Source organism: Aphis gossypii, chromosome 1, assembly GCF_020184175.1.
Source record: "Aphis gossypii isolate Hap1 chromosome 1, ASM2018417v2, whole genome shotgun sequence".
Lineage (NCBI taxonomy): Eukaryota > Metazoa > Arthropoda > Insecta > Hemiptera > Aphididae > Aphis > Aphis gossypii.
The window spans coordinates 83,082,723-83,108,863 of NC_065530.1; the positions used below are offsets into that span (position 1 = coordinate 83,082,723).

At 31.4% G+C, this 26,141-nt stretch overlaps 1 protein-coding gene across 1 annotated transcript in view; it reads right to left on the minus strand.

Annotated features, from left to right (window-relative positions):
* LOC114131537 (homeobox protein caupolican) overlaps positions 1-4,173 on the minus strand; it is a 40,503-nt gene extending 36,330 nt beyond the window's left edge. The window contains exon 1 of the mRNA XM_050203891.1: positions 3,843-4,173. Within this exon, the coding sequence (XP_050059848.1) occupies positions 3,843-3,896 (54 nt within the window). The 5' untranslated portion in view covers positions 3,897-4,173. The remainder of the gene's footprint in view (positions 1-3,842) is intronic.
* Between the last annotated feature and the right edge of the window lie 21,968 nt (positions 4,174-26,141).

Here is a 26,141-nt window from a genome sequence, read left to right on the forward strand (position 1 = left end):
GTGTCGCGCGCGAACAACCGAGCTCCCGGGACACGACGAAATCCATTAGCGACATTGTAAACAAAAGAGGGCTACCGTCGCGGCGGGCGGGCGATGCAATTGTTGCAAAACAACAAGCGGCTGCAAAGTGTACATACATATATATATATTATATAGGTAGGTATATATATCTACAGTGTGCACGAGAAACACATGCCTTCCCCTCGATCGTGTCTCTTCGCCCTCCCCCACCTCTCGTCCATACTTATATACATAGATTCACGGGCTACTGTATATAAAATATATACATTATATTCGCAGAAGGTATATATATATATCTTTGTTCGAATGGCGTACTTATATATACATATAAATATATAATATTATTATATACACACAAGGTGCAAGAAATCGGTGACGGCCTTTGAAACGATGTCGAATATTATAATATAACAATGTAGTAGTACCTGTATTATAGTAATACAATATAATAATGTGCGAGAGACGCGGAAAGTGCTTACAGTTATATATATATTGCAAGTATAGGTTAAACGTGACTATATATGTATATAAACTGTAGCTGGGACGATATAATAGTTTCGATGATGGTCGTAAGAACTTTGTAGGTATACATATAATGTATATGTTGTTTCGCCTGCGCTAATTTCTTGCATATAAACTGTACATAATATATATTATGTATATAATATAATATAGGTACCTTTGTACTTCACTCGTAACATATATATACGATGACAAACTATATGTATATAAGTACTTAATTTATGCGATTTCACGAGTCTTTCGACGAGCAATAATATTATATTACGCGAATAAGTGTATAGACTTCAGAAATTATATATATACTATAACGCAACTATAAACGTAATAATATATATATTCGTTCTATGTATATATATGTTTATTATATGTTCATTCTTATTTTATATCGCAGAAATTATGTATACATATACGTATATGTACTGCAATATTGTTTCTGTATATTTACGATTATATTATTATTAATGTGTTAATAGAATTTTATATGCATTACGCCCGACAAAGTTTCGATATAACGACTAAAAATTCGCATGCACTAACCTACCTACGCACAGCAGCTCGTAAATCTGTAAATATAAGCGTATATTTAATATTCTAATTTAGTATAGTTTTCCTATAATATAATAATTACCATGTGTAGTGGCGTAGCTATTTTTTTTATAGACAATTTTTCTTGGGTAGGCCCGAAATTTTTATGGAATAAGGATTATCAATGAATATTTTTATTAAATAAAAAACATTCATTTTTGAAGAAAAGTGGGTAGGCCTTAGCCTATCAGGCCTACTTGCTGGCTACGCCACTATCCATGTGCATAGGTGAATGTGCGCTTGTGTGTGATGTGTATATGGTTACTTACGCCGCGGAAAAAATAGTAATAATAGGTATAGAGGTATGACAACAGGAAATGTGTTTAAACATATTATGTGCTCTTAAAATAACGATGTTATACTTTTGCTACGCAGTATATATACTTATTGTTTTTATGTGTGTGTATACAAAGAGTAATGGGAGCGGATCGTAGGCGATGATGGATGGACCACCCTTGTCGTTGTAGGTTCGGACTCGAGCTTAACATTTTCACCGGGGAAAAAAATATAACTACCCGAGAGCTTTTGCCCGTCATCTATCAATCAAATAATAATTTCGTTCGTGTAAAACACCCAATCCCCGATGAATTACAGTCACCAATCACTGCGATATTATACGTGTTATCATGTTCAGTGTTTATATTATTTAATATATATATATATATGTATGAATTCGTGTATATTATATTAGGAATATATTATTAGGTGTATCTACAAACTGTGTCATTGAACGGGCGTATTAAATGAGGCGTATACACACAAATATACATTCGCACCGCATATTTACATATTATAGGCAAACAATAATTGTATACAATGTATGTATATGCGCATATAATATATTATTTTATACGCAAACACCAACTCAACAAGCTGTTAACTTATAATAAAACGTTTACAATGTCGTCCACGCTAATGGATAGGTGACGAAATGTAAGTAGATTCGTCGTGTACTGTGTACACCTATATTATAGTCACGAAGTGAAGTGAAAAAATTAACAGCATTTATCATATAACACTTTAACACGTATTTATAAATATAGTCTACACCGTTAAACAACCGTTTATTATACCCTGTACAAGTTCTATATATTATATAATAAATGATATACGTTGATATAAATTACAAAAAAAAGTTCTTTAAATAGGTACATAATATAGTTAACAAGGCTATAAATAGTTTTCAAACTTAAATCGTATATTTTTTTTTGTACTTTAACATTGTACTCGCTTTGTTGTTACAATTTTAATTTTAATTTCGCTGCGTGTATCATATTTTTACATTATATTTAGAAAATAACATAAAAGAATCACGTTGATATATTAATTACTCCTTAAACTATAGCTACTATAGGCACTTTAATTATACTTATAATTATTATTTAATAATTACAGTTTCAGATAGTCTATAAATAAATTTGAATTAGTACTTATTTATATTTAGTATATAAAGGTGTATTTCAATCAAAACGGTTTATGAGGTTTCTAAAATTTTGCAATAAGATATATTTTGCGAATGAATTTTAAAATGCATACCTAGAATAGGAGATAAATAATTGATTATCAGATTTTAATATCTAATCTTTATCATAATATTGATATAGATTCTTTTATCTGACTTAGATTTACGTAATTACATAAAATAAGGTATATAAAAATTAATACTGTTTGGAGAATATCATACATTTATACCTAATATGAATATCTATATAATTTTTAATACCGATATTTAATAATAATTATTCATATAGAAACACTATACGCAAAACACTGTGATGTTAATAATATTTATACAGCCATATAGGTACTCAACTACACCTATACATAATTTATGAACGAAGCCAATAATCTTTTTATGTATGGTTAACATATAATACGAGTATATTACATACCCGGTCACGTGCTTTACTACAAATCGTAGACATGAATATTAAATACTAAGACCAAAAACATAATTTATAGGTGCCTAAAAGAACATACTATTATAGAAGATAATGATCATAAGTCATAAACTCGTAACAAATATATATTATTGTCATGTAAAATTATTCAATTTTCTGTAAATATAAAAATAAAAGCTCGAAAGTGAAGTTTAAGTGGATAAAGCTAGCATTCCATATTATACATAAGTATATGTACTTAAATATATATTTGAAAACTCGATAAAGCGCATTTAAGTGAATACCTTATACATATCATCAAAATTATCTACTAATATGTAGGTAATTATATCATTTTAAATACACGACACTATAATGCGAGAAAGACAAATACAATTTACGGTATGCGTATAATTAGCTCTTATTAGTATATTATGCCATGTGACTATCACATATTTTTTAGTTGAAGTAATACACAGGAAACGAATGAAACATAATATTAATAATAGGTATATTGTAATGTGTGGAGTTCTAAGTCAATACACTACTTTTCACGCCAGGTATATAAAACATCAAACAAATTAAACTTAATTTTTCTGAATTCTCTAAGTGTTTTAATATTTAAGGGCGATCCAGTGGTTGTATACTTAATACAGTATAATACGATTGTATATACATTTGTACATAGTACCTATAGTATAGATATTGTAAACACGACTACGCGATGAGATATCAACTTATAATAATATGTGAAAATAATAATAAATGAAAATTATAGAATAATTCATTGTATATATTTATATTTGTATAAAATTTGATTAATGTGCAGCTTACCGGTTTGGAGTTGTCATCTGCGAACGACCGGGCCCGGAGCACTGCTATTTGCATGGTCGCGGTGCCGAAAACTGTAGCAGCTATCAAATATATATTATGACAATATTAAAAATAATTTTTACGGCGTTCGAAATCGTCGTACTCCGATCACAGAGTTTTCAATAACAGAAAATTCAGCGGAAACGATAAAAAATACGACATCGAGATCGCACTACGACGAAGAAAATACGGTGGTGGTCTCGGAGTGTTGGCGTCGGTCGTCGTATAACAGTCGTCGTCGCTGCAGGCGTTTCGCCGACATGTTGCTCGCGCGGCGTCCGGTCAGCGTTTGATGAGCGCGACTCGCGCGGACTGCGCTTGACTGCACGCTTAGTACGGCGGCGGCAGCGGTCGGCGTATATCATCTCTGCCCGTTTTCAGCGCTAAAAAAAAGCTCATCCCGTTCATCCCCTAACCCTGTGTTCAGCAAAGTAAAAGGTTACATACGACAATAAACAATCATTCATTGAGAAAAGCGAGATTGTTTTATTTAAAATTTAAATGTAATTTTACATTATGTCTAAATATTATATATAGATACAATTCTAACTAGAAAATATTCTTGTATAAATATTATTAGACATTTGCATTTCAGATATTGTCATAATATTAATTGTTTACATATACGTGGGTATACTTGCCACTTGGCATATTATATAAGTGTTAAATATTTTCTTCTAAAGCTATTATCATGTTATATTATAATGTACTAATTTGTATCCATTACCAAACTACAATACACAATAAAAATTATTCTATTAATTGTGTTACCCAATTGGTGGGATATAAATCTGTAAATTCTAAAATAAATAAATAAATAATTAATATAGTTGATTATGTTGAACAGTTTGAAAAAGATTTCTAGAAATTTTCTTAACACTTTAAATATATTTTATACTTTAATATATATAAATATATTTTAGTACATAATATATATATTTTTAGTAATACCTATCTTTATTGCAAATCAGTTGTTTTAACGCAGTGTTGAAATTTATCACATTAGAGCAAAAATATTAAACGATTTTTTTTTACATTTTAAAGTACAGGTGAATTTTTGAAACCAATCATTTTAGTAACAAAATATTTCCAAAAAATTAAACAGCTCGATGTAAACGAAGTACGCCCAATTGCATCTATATTATATTGGACCCGACAGGCGCTCGTGTGTTCTACAAAATAGGGACAGTCGGAGTTTTATTGCGGGTATAGCGGTGACCGAGGAAAACGAGAAACAAGAGTTTTCTGCTGGAATGAGAAGGTGGTGGAGAAGCATTATATATATAGATGAGGCGCGCAGGCGGAGCGCGGCGGTCGTCCCGGGTCTTCGTGTTAAACAAGCTGACCTCGCGAACCAAAGATCATTTCACGACCTTTTTTTCTTTTTCTCCTTTAAAGGACTTCCCCTTATTCTCTTTCTGTGCACATTTATATGTATACATTACAAGCTTCTCCTAACTAGATCATGATGCCCTGCTCACAGAGCGCAGCACTTTTATTGTAGCCGTCACTACTCCGGGACGTATAATTAATTGTTGGTTGTTTTATACAAAAATTATACTTATTATATTATATACACGCCAAGAATTGGAAAAAAAAATTAACAATACTGATTTTTCCTATAAATGCGTAAACTAATTCATAATATATAATATACATATTGCTTCACTATCTAGTACTTTGGTGTACCTATATATAATAACATTTATATTTGATATAAATATATATATTTTATACTCGAATTTATGAAGTTTATGCAGCTTAATATATTATATTATACTATACACTACTATGAAATATTTGATTATAATGTATTTGTAATTGTAATAATATATTATATATTATAGTATTTTTTTTAATTTAATAAAACAATAATAGTCAATAATTAAATTGAATGTATATATATTAAACAAAATGTATGTGTCAACTTATTATTTTAATGGTTTAAAATTTTTACTTACATATTGAAAAAAAACCAAAGGTAAACATTTTTTTGATTTTACAGTTATTAGTATTGTTTAAAATTGATAGAGGACGATTATTATTCGATTTTCCCAGTATAGAAAATACAATTATTTATGACATGTCTTTTCATTTTGATTTTGATTTATATAATATGTCACACATATCCAATTAAATACAAGAATAGATGATAAACGTTCATACTTTGATATAGGTTTACACAACAGCACAACAACATTGAAAACGGTCTGTTCCAGTGACATACCTATAAAGTCCCTGTTATAATATATAAAATAAGATCATGGCATTGTAGTGGTGATTTTATAAAAATGATTTAATTGTTATGTATCTACATTTAAAAAAAAAAATAAAATTATTATAGCTATGTACTATAGCTTATGATTGATTATTATTTAATATTTATATCTAATACGGTGCGGAAAGTATACATAGTTTCACTATTTCATAATAAGCAGATATAACTACGTTTTTATTACTATAATTTGTAAATTTCGTTTATCATTAATTTTAATTTAACAGTTAATTCTATCTAAAACAATTACTCTTTTAAGAAACATATTGGTAGATGTCAAGTATAGAATAATATTATATGAAAATGGTAATGTACATATTTTATAAAATTGTATGTATAGGTACAATTAATATGATATGGTGAGTGACAAACTATTTAATAATTTAATGATATTATAATATTAATCTATAATATAGTACCTATATAGATATATTTAATAATAATTGATAAATGTGTTTTATTAGATTAAACATTTTTAAACACTTAAGTTGTTATTTCTAATATAATTTATTTGGGCGAACCAGAGAATATAAATTATACTGTAGGTACTATAGTATTACTTCTAGCACATGCGAGATAAGAAGATTTACATTTTCGAGTTGGTATACAATAATAAGTTCAATTATTCTTATTTTCCATGTGTCCATATGCATACAACATAGGTACATGATATGTAGTACACGCGTTTTCATTTAAAATGATATATTTTTCGCATATACATAAAACACTTTATAAGTTTACCAATATATCATACGAAAATGCTTACATCACGCCACTATCTATAGATATGTGTTTAACTGAAGAACTAGCTAGCTGTTATTACGTTTAACAATATATTAAAGTAGATTTTCTTTAGGTACTCGAAAATATAAAGCATATTATACTTTTAAATGCGTTTTATTGTTTGGTTCAATACTTAATACTTAAACTATATAATTTATTAGACTCGAGTTCAAAAACATTTTTTGTTTCTCATTTTTTATTATATGTCGTGTTCTCCAATAATCGGCGTTTGCACTACTTTAACCCGAACACGTTTTATTTAAATGTGTAGATATTTCATCATAGTTATACCTATATATGAAAAACAAGAATGATAGCATACAATTATACAAAAAGTCACTCATTGTTTTGCATACATAATAATAACATTATATATATATAATATAACATAGTACGATTTGAGTTTTCGACAACGTGCAGACAGTATATATTAATATATTATAATGTCAAATTTTATTATAACGAAAAGACACGACCTGTAAATATCGGATTGTTAAAAAAAATAATAATTATTACATTAATATAAGTCCGACGATTAGAAATTGAATTAATATTCTGTCACAATATATAATACGTGTATTATATATTACCTGTATCGGCGCACTGGTAAATATTACACCTGCGTGTACAGACACACTATATTTTATATCTATATAGGTACACCTACGCGTGTCCGGATTTCGCACGACTTGCCGGAATCAAAAAAATATTCCACGCACATACGCCGGCTTGTGCCGAAAAAAAATATAATAATAATATATAAAACAAAATAAAATACGTGACGTGATCGTCGACGTATTGTAATAATATAATCGATATTATGATATTATATTGCCATGCGTGTACAAACCATCATATATAAGTCTGTACGAACCACCGTGTGAGACAAAGAATAATAATATTATCATAACAATATTAAACGTTACTCATCGACAGCACTGCAATAATATCTATACACTATATAATATGCCAATACACTCGTCGTCCGTGGCTCAAAGGTTGGGGTAGACGCTATTTTTAAAGTATATACCTATATTTCCATATTATTATTACTTTATATACCTACTTAATCGTTGAAAGTCCCGATTGTATAGAAAATCTCGAGCAAAAGATATGCTAGTGTCCACAAAAGCTCAGTAAGTTATTTACAACAAACTGGAAACACGAATCATATACGTCATAATATGCGAAGCTGCAGTGAATAATATAACGTCAGTATTTTGTCAGAACGTGTAAAAATGTTTTTAAATTCTAGACTGGGTTATTTACTTTATCATAGTTTATTTCTAAAGGATCACATTCTTGTCAAAGTTAAACTTAAAGGCTAACATATAGGAATACGCGTATAATACCGTTTAACGTCGACTGCCGCATCGCTCAATATATTTTCCTAACCTATATCTATAGGTGTAGTTGCGATACTGCTGTTACTTTTGCTAGTTCCGAGCAATCAATTCGACAGATATCAGAATTTAGGGAAAATTTCACTGAAAATAATATCATAGTCTACCCATACTCTTATAACATAAATAATATTATGTCATGGTCGTCGACCGGAGCGTAACAAACTGTGCGGCTTGCCATCGCGCGGATGCGTATGTGTGTTTGTATCTGAGCGCAACCGACGGCTCTATCTGTTCGCATATCTCATTACGATGACTTAAGTATTATATTTTATTCTGTTATTCATCAGTTCGTCACTATAAGGAAATTAGATTCGATAATACGACATAATATTATATATTATATCGTAATGGTGTGGTTTTGCAGGTTTTGGTTGAACTATAGTTATCGTTTTAACGTGTGAGATTTAATTTTAATTAAACGTAATTCTAGTGAACAGGCGTATATCAGAGATAAATCTCGTCCGCAGCATTATCCCTACTAAAATATTGTAATACAATACGTAGTGGCGATGTTGTCTATCCAAAAAATGGGCTTTGGCGTATTTGTTTTATACTCATGTATGTGTACACCTTAATGTTTGCTCCCGTCAAAATCGCGTATTAGAAAATTCGATCGTTTTTCATATATATATCGTATATACAAACAGCTCGGTCGTCCCTTCTATATTGTGATATATTTCCCGAGTCTTATCCGCGTGTCAAACATACGTGTCATATTTATCACGAAATCCCGAACGTATACACACAGTGGGGGACGCCGCGACTAGTGGACAGAAATCGGATTATCGTTATTATTTTTCGCGCTCTCTCCCTCCGTATCGCTCTCCGTCTTACGAGACGAAAAATAAACTATATAACACATAGAGAGACTTGGCGATCGTAAATGTATTTAGACTTGTGCGCGTATAAGCGGCTTATAAGAGCATTCGGTGGACAATAAGGTCCTTGAGACTATATATAACACATATATATATTATGTGCGTCCATCGTTTCGAATAACTGAGATATTCACTTCGTCGCGCGTGAAATCGTTTTTTTTTTTTTTTGGCTAAAAAAATAAGTTTATGCTGTATGCGTGTGTTCGTCGGCGTATGTGCCATCATTATATCGGCGTGCGAATATTGTTCACGGAATACGGGCGCGCGTTTAATTAAAGCACGAGGCTGCATAAAAAAACAATATAAATCGTATAAATAATTTAAAACTCGAGAGTCGACATGATTACGTATGCGCATGTATTATTATATATATGTGTGTGTGTGTGTTTATACAGACGGAGAATATAATAATATATAAGGTACAGCACGATTCTCGCACGTTACGCACAGCATACCGTGGGCGTGCACACGTAGTTTCCATTGGGCGGGTTCATTTTCGGGATTTTTTTTTATTTTTCATTTAAAACACCGTCGCTTTTACATTATATATATACTATATAGCAAATGCGTGTTCTAGTAGACATGGACAAAAGTATAACATATTTACATATCAAGAGAGAGTTAGTTTTCCCCTCAAAAAACCATAAGACCATAGCATTTATACATAAAATTATAATCTATAACCATAAACTAATAGTATTATCTATATCTATCGCTGGATACTATGATGGTCACCGTTATTAGGGTTTTCATTATATAAACTATATTAAATGTAAAATTGTGTACTTTCATGCCATCAGCATGACAGCATAATACCAAATATTTAATGGAATCTAGTTAATAGTTCAGCTTATATATCATATATTATCATCTCCTCCCCCTCAAAAAAAAAAATTAATAAAATACATTTTTATGTTATGGCAATCCTGGAGAATGAATTTTTTATTATTATTTCATGTTCCTATTCGTTTAACTGTTAATGTTTATATAGCCGATAGCCGTATATTATGGCTCAGAGTCATTTAAATAATATTAAATGTAGTTGAATTATACAGGTTGTTTACAACCTGTATAATTAAATATGTTATCACTCACGGGGTTGTCTTTGATCGATCTAATACTGTTTTTCTCTTTAGAATTCCGAAACCGTCCGGTTTGCTGCGTGATCACCACATTGTCCATATCCGATTTCCATTGTCGTCCAAACGTCCATCAAGATAGTCTATCGTAGCTATGTGTCGTTTCGTTTATTAAAAAATGAACGTCAATACTATATTATATTATACACAATTACTGAAAGCGCGGTATATATTATATAAAACTATAAAGTATACGTATATTACTTTTTTAATGTTAATGATTAAGACTTCCACGAGTTTTATTTTTATATAACTCGACTACGCCTCCGCCTCAATCAACGGAATTAACAATAAAAAGGAATTACTATTATTTTTCCTAGCCTCATACAGTGTATACATATATATATAGTACTAGCTTTACTGTTATATATTTTATTTTTTCAGAGCGGCTATTCGCCTCTATATAATCTCGGTCTGTCAATCCGCAGTCTGCTTTGCAACGATCAACTTCTATCTACACGTACACCTACTAGAACAATTAACGATATATATTTTATTATTTTGACAGGACTCGGTAATAATCATTATATACGCTGAGCTCATCCTCGCCACTCGCCCTTTCCATGCTATAGCAGCAGTCTTCGACGTACATCTCGAACCCCGCGATAACTCCGTCATCCATTACCAAAGAAAACAAGTCGACGTGCAAGGCCGACCCTCGTACAACGTGCGGACGGACCCCTAATTACACTTTATACTATTTTTTCTCTCAATTCATCTCACAAAGCTCGTACTCGACACATGTCTGTACACGAATTCGATCGCGTCCGCTCCATATATATATACATTATACACCACACAATAAACCAATCGATATGCGTTTTAATAGTGAGTAGCGAGTGACTAACCCGGGCTAAACCCTGCGAGCGAGTTTATTTTTCCACAGTCTCGTAAAACACGACAATGCCTGCTTATACACGATATTGGAATAAGCGCTTAGCCAAAACGTTCATCGTGTAAATCAAATATAAAAAACGAATTAAACGACATTATGGTCGAATTAAACGACTGTGAAAATGACACATGTATTCGATTGAATGTATATTAGTGCGACTACCGGATTTATCCGAATAAATTACGACAGACGCAGAATCATTGACATTTATTATATTTTAATCCAAGAACGCTCGTCAGTGTATATATATACCCTGTAAATGCGATGATGGCTTTAGATAGGCAAACTTCGTATACACAATGTATAGGTATAAACGTCTGTATTATGATGTGCTGCAGTGTGCGCAACATAGTGTGGAGCTCGAAGCGGTTAATGGACGGATTCGACGTCATCGCGTCAGCCCGACTTGTTGTAAGACGCAGGAAGTCACGATCACCAATAATCATTACACGTGACGTTCGTGCGGAATAATAATGACGGTGGAAAAAAAACGTAACGATATACAATAATATAATATAAAAACCGAAATATATAATGTTTTTTCCTATTGTGTTTGCCAGCACGCGTCAATATAACATATATGTGTGTATTATATGATTATCGTGTGTGCGCTGTATGTACCGGGAGGAATAATGCCCGAGCGGGAGCGAACGCACTCCCGTTCGTGTGTGCACACGGCCAAGAAATAAGTTCCGGTTCCTGCGACGTGACTCATCTTGGCCGCTCGCACTTCCGAGGCGAACAACCACGGGTGTATATACATATAACGGTATAACATATATACATATAAATATAATAACAATAATGTACACACCGGCGGCCGTCGACTTCCGCAATCACGCGGTCCCGGTTCCTGTCGACGATTATACCTACGACGTACGTATTATATGCGTGTAAGTGTGCGTGTGACTTGTCATTGTGAGCACACACATATTATTATTATATACGACTAGACGACGCCGTTTATGAATATCTATATAATTATTTATTAACGATAGTTCGCGTCCGTCGCGACAATTCGAATACTAAACACAATAAATATAACTAATATTATATATTATTATATTATATGCACACTTGTTGCAGCACGCACTCCAAGACGTTTGTTCGATATAACAACATATGCATACACATTTTACATATTTAAGTGTCAAAGTATATAGGTAGGTACACGATTAATCGTACATAGCGGTTCATATTATATTTTATTTTATAATTTCAACGCCTATAGTTGTCTGTAATTTTACGGTTATTTATGACAACACGCGCGCTTTTAATATGGACTTTTGATAAAATATTAAATATTCGTTCCACGGTGTAGCTATTTAAATAATTAAACTATATCCGTTATTTTATTATACATTATATCCGTGTTGTTTAACAGCAGGCGCGTTAGTGCGTCAAATCGGCAACATTCAAAGTTTACAAATAATTGTATTAAATTTTACATTTATGACAATTAAAAAAAAAAAAAAAACTTGTACTCTTGTATTCGCTCGGTATTGTATTTTATTTAGTTAATTTATAAAACTTTGAAATGGTTTATGTTTAAGGTTTCTGTTAATTTGTACATTGCAGGGCTTGTACACTGTTTTTTCTAATAAATAAATTAATGCCAACAACATGCGAAATGTCGTCTGCGGTTGAACAACACACGTCGAGCATTTTATGTGTAACAACAGTACCGCCCAAGTCGAAAAACAACGAGGAATAATATATTTTCATCGTATTTGCACCCTTAGTGCCGTATACTTAGAGCAGTAGCACAAGGATTTATTTGTGGGAGGTACCGAGTTTTTAGAAAAATTGTTTTCGTTGTCGCCAAAAATTATTTATTTTACTTAATTCTGTTTCCTGCATTAAACACAATAATTGTTTCTATTATTATTACATTAAATAAGGAAAAATAAATTTTCATGATAGTTTAGTAAGTTTCTCGTTAAAATATAAGTAAGCATATATATTTCACTAACAAATATATAGCGTACCTATTTACTACATACCATTTACTATTGCCAATTTATATTATATTATATTATACTATATATTAGTAACAATCGATTTGCATTATATCAGACGTATACTATAGTTTCTGAACTATAAAAAGTACCTTTTAATATGTACCTGCGGCGTACAATACATATATATTTTCAAAACTGTTTAAGTTCAGAAATTAAATAAAAAAATTCAAAATTGGTAGCAAAAGTGTACATACCTACCTAATCAATAATGCATATTATACAGGTAGTACATACTACTTTTTATGTCGTTCATATATTATTATATTTGTTTATTTATTGAATTAACGCTGGTTGGCTCAAATATAATCGTATAGAAATGTAAGTTAGATTAGGTATATAAACAATATATATATGACCTATAAATATTAAGTATATAGGTAGGGTACAATATAATATTATAACATTTTTAAAATAATTTTAACGCGTATATTACAAACAAAAATTGGAATAGTGACGCTTGAGGTGAGATAGCTGACTATTGAAGAAAAAAAAAATCAAATTTTGAAAAATTGCTTTCGGCAAATATAAGAGCCGATTTAGAAGACAGTACCTATTGACCATGATTTGTGCGGTATTGTAGTTATTATACATAAGTTGATTTTTGTTTATATTTCGATGGTAATAATTCATTATACATAGCACTTCATTTTATTCGAATTCTATAAAAATAAAAGAGACTTATTATGGTTTGCGGTGTTGGGCACGTGTCGTCATCCCCTATGGTGTGTGCACGGTGTAACGCTGCAAATCGCGTCAAACGATGAATGGTCATAGTTGATCGATTAGAATAATAATTAGACAAAAAGCGTGTTACAAGTTTTTTCGACTACCTATTACCTATGCATTATATCGGATAGACGCGTATTATTAGTACTGTAAAGAAACCAGGTATCCGTATGCCTATATAACTCGTTTCTCTGCCGTTTATTAGGTATATAATTTATATGGCACTACCTATATATTAGCAGTATACGCCTATACTGCTGTAATAATAATATATACCTATAAAAACTACATTTTTGTAATTATATAATATATATTCAATGATTATAGCGCCAGCCATTATTCTAATATATAATGTATTTTTAAGCCACAGGGCTCACGTGGTGTACATTTTCTGTGTAAAAAAATATTATTATTAACCATACACACGGTACGTGTTATGTTATCCATATTCAACCGATAATTATTATTGCAGTCCGATAAATATCTTATCAATGTATGTCAAATGCGTGCACGTGTACATTAGCCATGAACATGCGTGACATATACCTACAAATATATATATTATGTGTGTGTGCGTTTATACAAAATGTACACTTATAATAATATATTTCACAATAATTCAACTTCTATATAAATTTTATGTATATATAACTGTAGCGTATATAGTCTCTTTGCAAATACACACTTTATGAAATGTAAAATGTTTCAAAATTATCTCTGGGGTTTTGTAAGTTCACTTAAATTTAGTCGCGAGCGCTCGTGCGACAAACGACTTTTACGCGTTTATCAAAAAACTCCGCACAGCGTTCTCCGCGAAGACAAACACCGAAGTTTATATAAACGAGTGCTTGAAAAACTTTGAGCAAAAGTTGTTGCCAGCTCGCAAACTTCCACTGTGTAAATAAGTGATGTCTACCCGACCCATCATCGTGTGCACCTCTTCACCACTGCACCGCCGGTCATGCCGCAGACCGTCTTCGCTTCCACGCAATCATGCCTGACAGAGCGAATTTATACTTATATATACATACAGATGTATGAGTGTGTGTGTAATAATATATACGTCGTTAACATTTTGCTAACTTTTCTGCGAAAAAATTTCCATAGGAAAACTGTACGCATAATATATATGTATACATATTAGTTGTATTATACACAACAATGCACCCGGCGACGTCGTCCCGGGAAACGGCCTTTGAATCCCCCAATCTGCAGCGTACACTATTTTACGTCGCTCGTTCACAATATTATATATTATAATCGCGGCGACGGAAGACGAAAAACGTCCCCCATCGACGCCGCTCGCATATATATATCTGCAGCGTGATATAATTTATAAATATTTTACACGCGGCAGAGATGTTACGGTGAGATCGATCGGCCTTCGACGACGACATCGACGACGACAACGACGACGACGACGACGACTCTTGGACGACTGCGGCGGCGGCGGCGGGAGAGGAGGGCAGGTTAACAAGAGGTTCGTGTTTATAATGTAAGAGATAACGATCTATCTGCGTGGAGAGTTCATTGAGGCGAGCTGGCCGTGTACATATTGAATGAAACGACGACGACGATCGTTTTAATTAATGAACCGCACGGAGAGAAAAAATAAAATAATAATAATAATAAATGTCGAATAGGCGCATATATAATATATATATGTATACATATCGTACTGCTGTTATATTATATATTATATTAAATGCGCGTGTGAGCGATAGTATGGTCGCGAGTATACACACACACACGGCGATGCTGCCTCAGATCGAGATGAGGCGCTGGCCGCAGACGACGGTGCGTATATATTTTTATTAATGCGATGTGATTCCCATCGCCGGAACGGCCGTGTTGGCGTCTAGATCGTAAAGAAAAAAAACGAAAAACGAAAAAAAAAATATCGAATAAAAAAAACCAGTGAGAGTAGGTACCTTACATATATATGTGTATAAGTATGTATATACATAATATAATTATAATATATAATGTATACGATTATTACTATACGGTGCGTATGTTTGTATGGGGAAAAAACTGTGTGCACGCCATCGCCGCCGATTTAATTATATTATTATTATACACGTTTATAATATATATTATATGTATAATATTATTAACACAAACGGAAATCTGGTAAAAGTAATGTTGGGGCGGAGAGAGGCGCTAACATTTTGAAACATCTTGATATGCGATAGTAAAAATATGCTGCCTAGCCTCGAAAACCTGCGGTTGTTTCCACAATAGACGGCGTAAAATAAATAATACTTTTGATTATACATAGTTACATAGATTACTGTAATATATATAATAAAATAATAAGGCAATCAATGGAAGTTAACTCGTGAAAAACAATGATTTTTTTTTTTTTTAATTATTAAAACAATTTTAAAGACAATATTACGAGCACTTCTCAAAGTCATCACCTCCGATTTTAACCACAATACCTATAAATATGTAAAATGCAATATTCTAGGGAGTGTGATCTGTATAATTATACAGTATAAAGTATAACTCGTTCGATATCGACGAGGTCCGACCAGCGACCGAGATAAGACGTATTCGTTTTAGGTACTATATAGGCGTATTTGGAGGCGACGACTTTACACTTGTGGCGTGTTTACACGGGCACGCGGCGTTTAATCAATCGTATACCGATTTCGTATATTTGTACGATATATTATTATTATTATACGCCTCTGCGCTTTGGCGGTAGTGACGGCGGCGTCTTATCTGCTCGACACCACTTAAGGATGTACAATGTATGTATACCTATATATATGTACATATATAGGATACGATGAAATATAATATTATTATGTGTATATGTATTTTGTATTTGTTTTTTCGTTCGGTAGAGGACCACTTATTATAATAATACGACATGTACATACCATAAACAAATATGGCTTGAAGTCTTAATGCCGTTTGCTAGTTTGGCTGTATACATAATAATATCGCAGGCAGTATACCTACCTGTATAAGTACACTCGTAGTTTAACCATGAAACGACAGCGGCGGTGTCTGATAATCATTATGTTATCCCCTCGTCGTCCGACTGGCCCGTGTAAAAAATATATCCAACTGCAATAAAATACGATACTTTATAGTCTTTAATATATAGATATAATAATATTATCTATGTTATTACACAGAGTGTATCATATATTAATCAAAATGTAATAGTTTGATATAATAATATATGTTGTAAACAGTATGAACGTGTTAAGTTTAGGAGATGCGACTGTGTTTGGGTCTTAGGCTAAACTCAGATTTTTTTAGTTTTTAGTATCTGCATTATATATTAAACTGGATATGATCAGAATATGTTCACTTAGATATCTGGAATTATTTTAACTTTATAGATAAGTAATTTTTAATATATTTTATATTATTCAGTTCTTCAAATAACTCACAAGTAGCTATATAGCTAAGATATTTTTGCAGTTTGAAATTTTATAATAGTTTATTTGTGCAAACAGCTTTTTCAAAAATGAGGTGGGTACCTATAATAGTAAAGACATACAATCAATTTATTTTTCTTACTGCTCGATTTTAATATTAAAAGGTAAATCATTAACTTTAGGTATATTAGTATGTATTATTAATATAATACGAAAAAGGTTACATTTAGTACTAACATATTATAGTTTAATCGTAATTTAGTCTTTTAATTAAATTCATTAAAAAAATAGTAAAAAAAAAAAAAACATTATAATTTTAAAATTTAATGAATATACAATATAATATACTAAATTAATACAACGTATTTATAATAAAATATGGTCAAATTTTAAATGACAACATTTAATCATCTATTATTATTCAAAACAATAGAAATAAGTGTAAAAGACAAACAGTAAAAATGTAATACCTGCTATCTACGTAATATTATTATAAACTACAAACTTACAGGCTGGCGAAAACAATGAGAATTAATAGGTCTTGTTTATGGTAAATACCTATAAACAAAAAACAAGAATTTTGTGTAATGAACAGAATTTTGAATTAATAATAAAAGTTTTAAAATCCACGTACGAACATCCCAGACAGTTTTCATTGCGGGATATTTGATAAATAAATAAATTATAATTATTAAAGAATTACTATTATCTAGTGTGTACGCTCGTTTTAAGGCGTTACCTGTAGGCACACGTTCTAGCGACTGCGTGGTGCGCTCGTGCATACCTGTCCGAATAACAGGCGTAGACTATGCAATACGGAAATCACACGAAATAATAATAATTAAATTGATTGTGCTTTACGCGGTAATAATTGTTACATCACGAAATATTAAAATCGTCGTATTATTAATTATATTAATAATTATTTTTGCGTCATACAAACACATTGTACTCTAATTATTATTTTTATTATATAGGTATAGCTAGGTGACTATTGTGTATTTTAATTTAAAAAAATAATTATGATAAGAAAATGTTTAGTAAAATAATTATATGCGACCGGGGCTACTGCAGCTACTAAAACTAATCTATATACGACATTACTTGTTTGTATATTTACAATATTATTATTACTACTACTGCTATTGTCGTTATATCGTCTACACGGGTTCGCTCGCGTCCAGCGATGTCTATAGGATTCGAGTTGTATACAGTATACTTTTTTAATTGATGTACTTGTCCTGCAGGATTTTTGGTCGTGTCTGTTACACGGATTCGCCATTAACGACCGGGTGAACTGGACGGACTGCAGGGGGAGAAAGAGCCGTGGAGCGCAGGACTGAGAGAGGGAGTGAGAGAGAGAAGAAAATACATCACCCGCTTCGACTAAATCGAATTCAAAACGTTACAAGATAGTTGCTGCTGCTGTTACGACGACGACGACGACAACGATGTACGATTTTGTTTCTGTTTTTTAACTATCGAAATAACAATTCGTACTCATATAATACTATTTATTATACCGATAACGGCGTCAAATCGATCGAATCTCTGCAGCCAGTCGATGAAAAACACGACGCTGTATGGTGTTTGTATACTCGCGCGAACGAACCCATGTGATATTAAGTTTTAGTGTATATATTATATTGTACACACCAACTTTATTATTATGTAATGTTATGTACATGGAAATATACGTGTGATATAATAACGTGTATATTGTTGCATCGAGTGGCGCCGCCGCCGCCGTCGTTGAAGAGTGAATGAAGTCGACGTGAGAGTGAAAAAAAAAAAAAGAAAAAGAAAAACGAGAGAGTCGGAGAGTCACGAATAAGAGACGGTCGGATAGATCGAGAGAAAGACAGCGGACAGACGGAGACAGACGGACATGGAGAGAGGATTACCTACATTATATTATATTCTTCTAATGAATTTTATTATTTTATCGTGATACAAAATCGTCTCCGAAACCCGTTCCGTTTGATTAATAGATGTTCGCCGCGGATTGTTTATGAATTCGGACGGTTAATTGAACAATAAACACGTTTAAGCACTTAAACAGGTGCCTGTTTCGGGAATACGTTATATTTATATATACAAAAGAAATTAAGTATCGACAAAAAACAAACAGTACAACATCCGACCCAGCCGCGCTTTGGACCGTATTATTGTTTCGTATTTTTTTTTATGTACATAAATATAGTACGTATGTTCGCGTGTATATTGTATACGTCATGTGAACGGATACAAAAAATAAAAAAAAAAAATTATTAACGAATAAAAATGTAGAGAGATAGAACGACGACAAAACGGATAGTTGTTATACGACAAGGACGAGAGGTATCGTCATTTGTGATGACAACGAAATCAAAAGTAGGTATACCTTTAACATTGTTATTATAAACGTCGGACGGTCCCGCAGAACAGGTTAGGTAGTCGATTACATTTTTATATAATTTTAGAAAATATTTTCGAAACGAACGTTCGTGCACTACCTACCTATATTTTTTTAGTTTTAGAAAAATAAGTCATTACGGTTAATTTTTAGGTGACATAGCAGTGATATATTATTATATTGTGATGATATATAGTCATATTGTGTTTTAGCTGTGATATATTATTGTATTATCTTACTCTTAACATTTTAACATATTTTCACAAACAACAAACGACTTTAGATATCCACAAACCATGATTATAGCGCACATACATCATATTATGAGATAGTTTTATTATTCATGTATTAAATAAAATACAGTACATTAAATATTTAAAATGCATCTCGAACTCCCTACCAGAGCGGTTGTTGACTACGACCTACTGCGTACCTACTGCCTTCATGCCATATTATAATATAATGAGATAAAACAAACCGAGCCCGCGTTTCACGGACAGAGAGCGCTATGACAATCTCACAACCGCGTTAAATGTTTTCTAGTTTGAACGGTTTTGTTTTTTTTTAATTAATTCTTTCTCGATTTTCAAAACGCAAGCCAAATATGCAGACTCGATTCGAATAATTATGGAAAAAACGTATCGCCGCGTTTTATCGTCACGGCAGCTAATTGAACATGCCATCATAGATAAACCCAGTAAAATATACAGAATCTACACAGACACTTATAATAATATAGCCATATGGTACATAACGTCCCACCACCTCGTTCGTATACCATTATTTCATCGATTTAAAAAATCACTTTGAATCGCAGCGCGGATACGTGTTTTAATATAAAATGTGTATACATATATATTATGATATATTATTATGACGCATAAAACAGTATAATATATGTTGTCGTCAAACGTTCAAACTAATTTATTTAAACGATATATCGATATACAGAACTGCAGAGACGGAGCTATGCAGGGCGCCTATGTAACGGCGGCATACATCGCGACTGTCGGCGGAAATCGTACACGTAATAATATTAAATGCTCGCTGAAAGACATATCATAAACCAACTTAACTGCAGAGAAAAACCCCTGCAAAACTGCAGCAGTAGTATACCTAAATGTATATATATAATAACACAGCCAACGCTAACTGCAGGCATTTTAAGTATAAACATAAGACGTGCATATAAGAGTACGCCGTATATATATTCTTGATCAATAAAATGCGCGTTTACACGTATAATAAATCAATACTATCCGTATAAACATATATAGGTACATTATATTCACGCAATCTGTATATGTATATTTATACACATACATATAATACGATATATCCCGTAATAAATTACGTTTTGTCAAATGGTTTCGCGATGTTATACGAATTGTTTACTAAATCCCTCTATGATACTATATATATATATACGTCTGCAGTATACGCGCATCGGAAGGGCGTATAAAGAATATATAATATACATATATTATTATATCGTATAGGTATTAAATCGCGAATACGGATGATAAAAAATGTTTAAACATACGTATAAAACTATACCGAGTTCGTATAATATAGACTCGCGGTGTATAATATATTGCAGTGTTCGATAAGTATAGGTACGACCTATATTGAAATATATATAGTGAACGCAATTCGACAATATTGCTAAAGTAATTTTTTCGAATTTTTTCGACTCGCGTCTCTCGCGCGCGGTCGGTATAAAAATAGTGACACAAAATCGACACAAGACGATCAATTATTTATGATCGTGTATGATGTGAGTGTATAGTGTGCGAGTGTGCGATATAATATTATAATATGGCGTGTGCGAGGGACAGCAGAAGCGGATATCTCGTTTTTTTATGCGTTTTAACAAACAATTTATTCATACCAATGTCTTGGCTTTTCAATTCCAAATGACGCGCACGCTGCGCGCATTCCGCCGTGACGACGAATCGTTTTTTAATCATATTTGAAATGGATATAATAAATTGTTATTTATATAATATGATATATGTGTGTGCGCGCGTAATATGCTATACGTATATAATATTATAAGCATTATATCGCGCACGTGGTAAATATTTATTTTTTTTTTATAAATGAAAAACCTTTCAGCATCTGTTGTTGTCGATGTCAAAAAAAAAAAAAAAATATCGGAAAAATTGATTGACGCGCGTGTTACACAAAACACTAACAGAGGCGGTAAACTGGTAAAGCGCATATACATCATAATATATTATGTATAAAATAAATAATATATGTATTTATATATAGTATATGACACACGATGAATTAATCTATTTTATTTTAATTTTTTTTTTTTTTAGAATTAATCTAATTCACTGGTGACCTTATATGCAGTGAAGGGTAAAATAGCCAATAGGATTATTATAATATATTATATTGTATAATTTATAGTGTAAGTATTTAGTGCAAAAAGTTAAGCATATATATATACATATTTTTTGTGAATTTGCAGGTGTTATTGTTTGTGACACGAAATTCGTCTTTTGTTTAACTATATTGTATTAGAACTATATATATTATTATTTATACTACTCGTATAAAAATTTGAAATAATATTCATATGGGTCTGATTATACTCATAACTGCATTATTGTTATTGGGCCGGTTAAGGCTATAGTTCTATACATTATATTGTACCTTAATTGTACAGATTAAAACAGTTAAACCATACTATACATTAAGAAAATCACACATTACGTAAATGAAGTTATATAATCAATTGGAAAAATGTCTACATTTTAACGACAATCTTTAACTGCTGTTTTGATATTTTATGCTATGTTTACAATTTAGTTACCATTATACCTTGGCGTTACACGTTTATAACCACGATAGGTGCACGTATAAAAAACGTCACCAACTCGATAATAATTTACATTCACGAAATTTTGAAGAAGAAAAATGCGAGTCTACTAAAAACAATATAATTATATAGGTACGGCGGGCTATTAAATCTAAATGGGTGGTATGTATATATAGTATGTACGTATGGTGAGTTCTGTCTTAAAGTGTCAAGGAAAAAAAATACAAGTCTTAAAAGACTGCCATAAAACTTATGAGCATTTTATTAGGAAGAAAAAAAAATTATAAATACTGAAATACACACACCATGATTGCGGTGGCGGGGAAGTAGTACATAATATTATACAGATATATAATATAGTATATGTGTTCGATCGGGATGATAAAAATTAGGTACATATTATTGTGGTATCGAAAAAACACTGAAATACATTAAACGGCAATAAACACGTGTAGCAATAAAATTACATAAAATATATATTATAATATCTGTGTGCATACAAGCATACAAAAATGAAAAAATAAAAAATAAAAATAAAATAAAAACAATAAAATCGCATGTAACTTTTTAATTTATTTTACGATACGTGACCGGAAAAAGGACACGACGACGACGACAAGTCGTTAAATTCACCATCATAATATAATATAATATCGAAAACTCTATGGGGATAATAACGACAAAAACGAAAAAAAAAAAAATGTATACACAGGTACTTATCCATTGTTTTATCATTTCTGTGTATGCGTGAGTACGTATAATGTATATGCGTATATGTGTGTCTGTGTGTTGTCCGCAAACACGAGCTCGTATAGTTGTGCCCACGTTCGATATTGTGGCGGTATACGACCGATGGCGTTTACAATAATATAATAATATGAGATCCGAAAACGATTTTATGTCCCATTCTCCCATCTCGTGCGCTTGAGTATATGCACACACTAAATAATATATATTATAATACCTATATATATACATGGTAAGTACAGTATATATGTATACGGGAACGTTATTAAATACGTTGTACGTATAAGTTTATTACTTGTTTGATGGGCTAATAAATTTCCGACGGGTTTTCATGTATAATAATGCACTCGCAGCGCCACACTCGCCTTGTAATAATAATAAGTATACGTCGTGTGTACGTATATAATAATAATATTACATACATATTAAATGTACGCCGCGTGGCGCGTATACTATTCGGACCTCGCGCCCAAATATTATGCTCCGGACAAACGGAGATCTAGAGATTTCTATCTATCCCTAAATCTCGATCTCTATACCTCTGATGGTTCGATACGGGGAAATTCAACGAGTATTGTGATCACCTAGAATATTATTTCATTTATTTATTTACCGTAAATTTCGATTGGTAATATTATTATTGTTTATTTTTCTCTTCGCTCGTTTTTGTAATTGCAAATCGCTTTATATCATATCGTTTTTATATTGTTTTGTCTTTCACTGAGTTTAGCTAAATGAGGATTCTTGCTCTTTTATAAGACCTAAGTTAAGAGCAATGCTAGTTTTTTTCACCCTTTGTGTAATTTTCACCCGTACAATGTCTTGACTAACAATAAATATATTGTATAGTATAGTATAAATAACATTCAAAATAGTGTTGTTTTCAAAAACACTATTTAACAATAATATTTACCAATTTCTTTTGAATGAGAGAAATACCGATTTTTTTTTTAATCATAAATCGTTAAACTGAATGATCTAATAATTTCTTTTTTTTTTTGATAATACTGATGCATTTGAATAAAATTCGATTGTGTTACTAAATTGTTTATGCATAATAATTATACTATGCCGTGAATTCTATGACAATATAGGTTTATAAAATGAGCTATAATAATTTGAAAACGATTCGGTATTCTAATAAAAATACATCAACATATTTTATTTTTGTAAAAACTATCCAAAAACTAAAATTAGCAAATTTACTATTATTGACTATAGCGGTAATGGACAACTATTGTGGCTCTCATCATATTATAGTTAAATGTGGCTCGCGTCTTATTTAAAAACCAAAATGTACTCATTATTGTTATGAATTTCAATGTTTTTGGTAAACATTTATAAAATTATGTGTCAAATTTTATAAAATGTATTTAAAAATATTTTTGTTCTTAACATTATTATATTTGTCCATGTGGCTCACGAACACATTCATGTAGTCCACTCCTATATACTATATAGTGTATATTATACTTAATAAAGTATAGACTTGACTGAAAACAAAAAATATTATATAATAGTTGTTAAAACACTTAAAACTATTCAAATCAAATAAGTTTATTAACTCGGAAACTATTTTTAGTTTAAATTATGTTTCAGAAGCATATTAATATCTTAAAAAAAAACCAATTGCTTAATAATATTCACAGTAAACAATAAGAGTTTAAAATTTTAATTTGAAAAAAAAAAAGTTAATACTCTTTAAATAGTATAAATAATTATACATTTATTTTGAAAATACTTAAAACATTTAAAAATCAAATTTGAATTAATGTATTATTAAAGGATAAAAGAGGGTGAACATATACTTGATGAATCACTCTGTATATCCATTATATTGTTATATATAGCCTGCTCGTACGTTGTAATCATAAAAAAAGATCACAGCCCATTAGAGATGGACACAGGCGGATAAAATAATAACAGTGTGCACTGTAAATTGTCGCGTGAGTATGTACATACATATAATATATAATATATGGCAGCTAATATACGGCCATAAACTAATCGATCGACAATTTTTATGACTCGCATCGAACATCCTTGGCGCACCCGACAAAATTTTATGGAATTGTTGTGATCGGCAGCTAGCGCGGACGACTCGGTTTGAGATATTATGCTAGTGTCAGAGTGTCAGTACCAATATTTTCTTATGGCCCAGCCAACAAAAAATTTAACTATAGTAGAGAAAATTAAAATATATTTATGCTATACAATATGAAAATTTTGTTTTTCAAAAAACAAAAAAAATTGTGTTTGTGTGAATAATAAACATATATGTAAATGCTCTTATGCTGTAAAGTATTTGCGATTAAGATAGAGTGTTGACTGTACCAGATTGTTCTTGTACTGATCTAGGGTACGTATAGTCACGTTATTGTGAGCATTTTAGAATTTTTTTCTTTCGAAAGATTCGAACTGGAATATAAATAATTGTTTTTTTTTTTAAGCGCCAGGCGTTGTATATGCGCGTTTTAACTTGGTCATGACGGGCAACCTCCCATTTGATTAAAAGGATGAGGATTGAGGACAACAAAATTACTATCGTTCGCGGTGATTACTATATGGACACCTCCGGTTTAAAACGAAATAATTAATTAAAAGGGGTAGTTAACTATGCACGTTGTAAATGATTCAATTATTATTGTATACTAAAAAGCGTGGTTTTTTCCACCCCTCGGTATTTAATGCACACAATTATGTATTGTTTCGATGTATATTAATATTATACGTTAATATGCAATTTTAGTCTGATCAATTC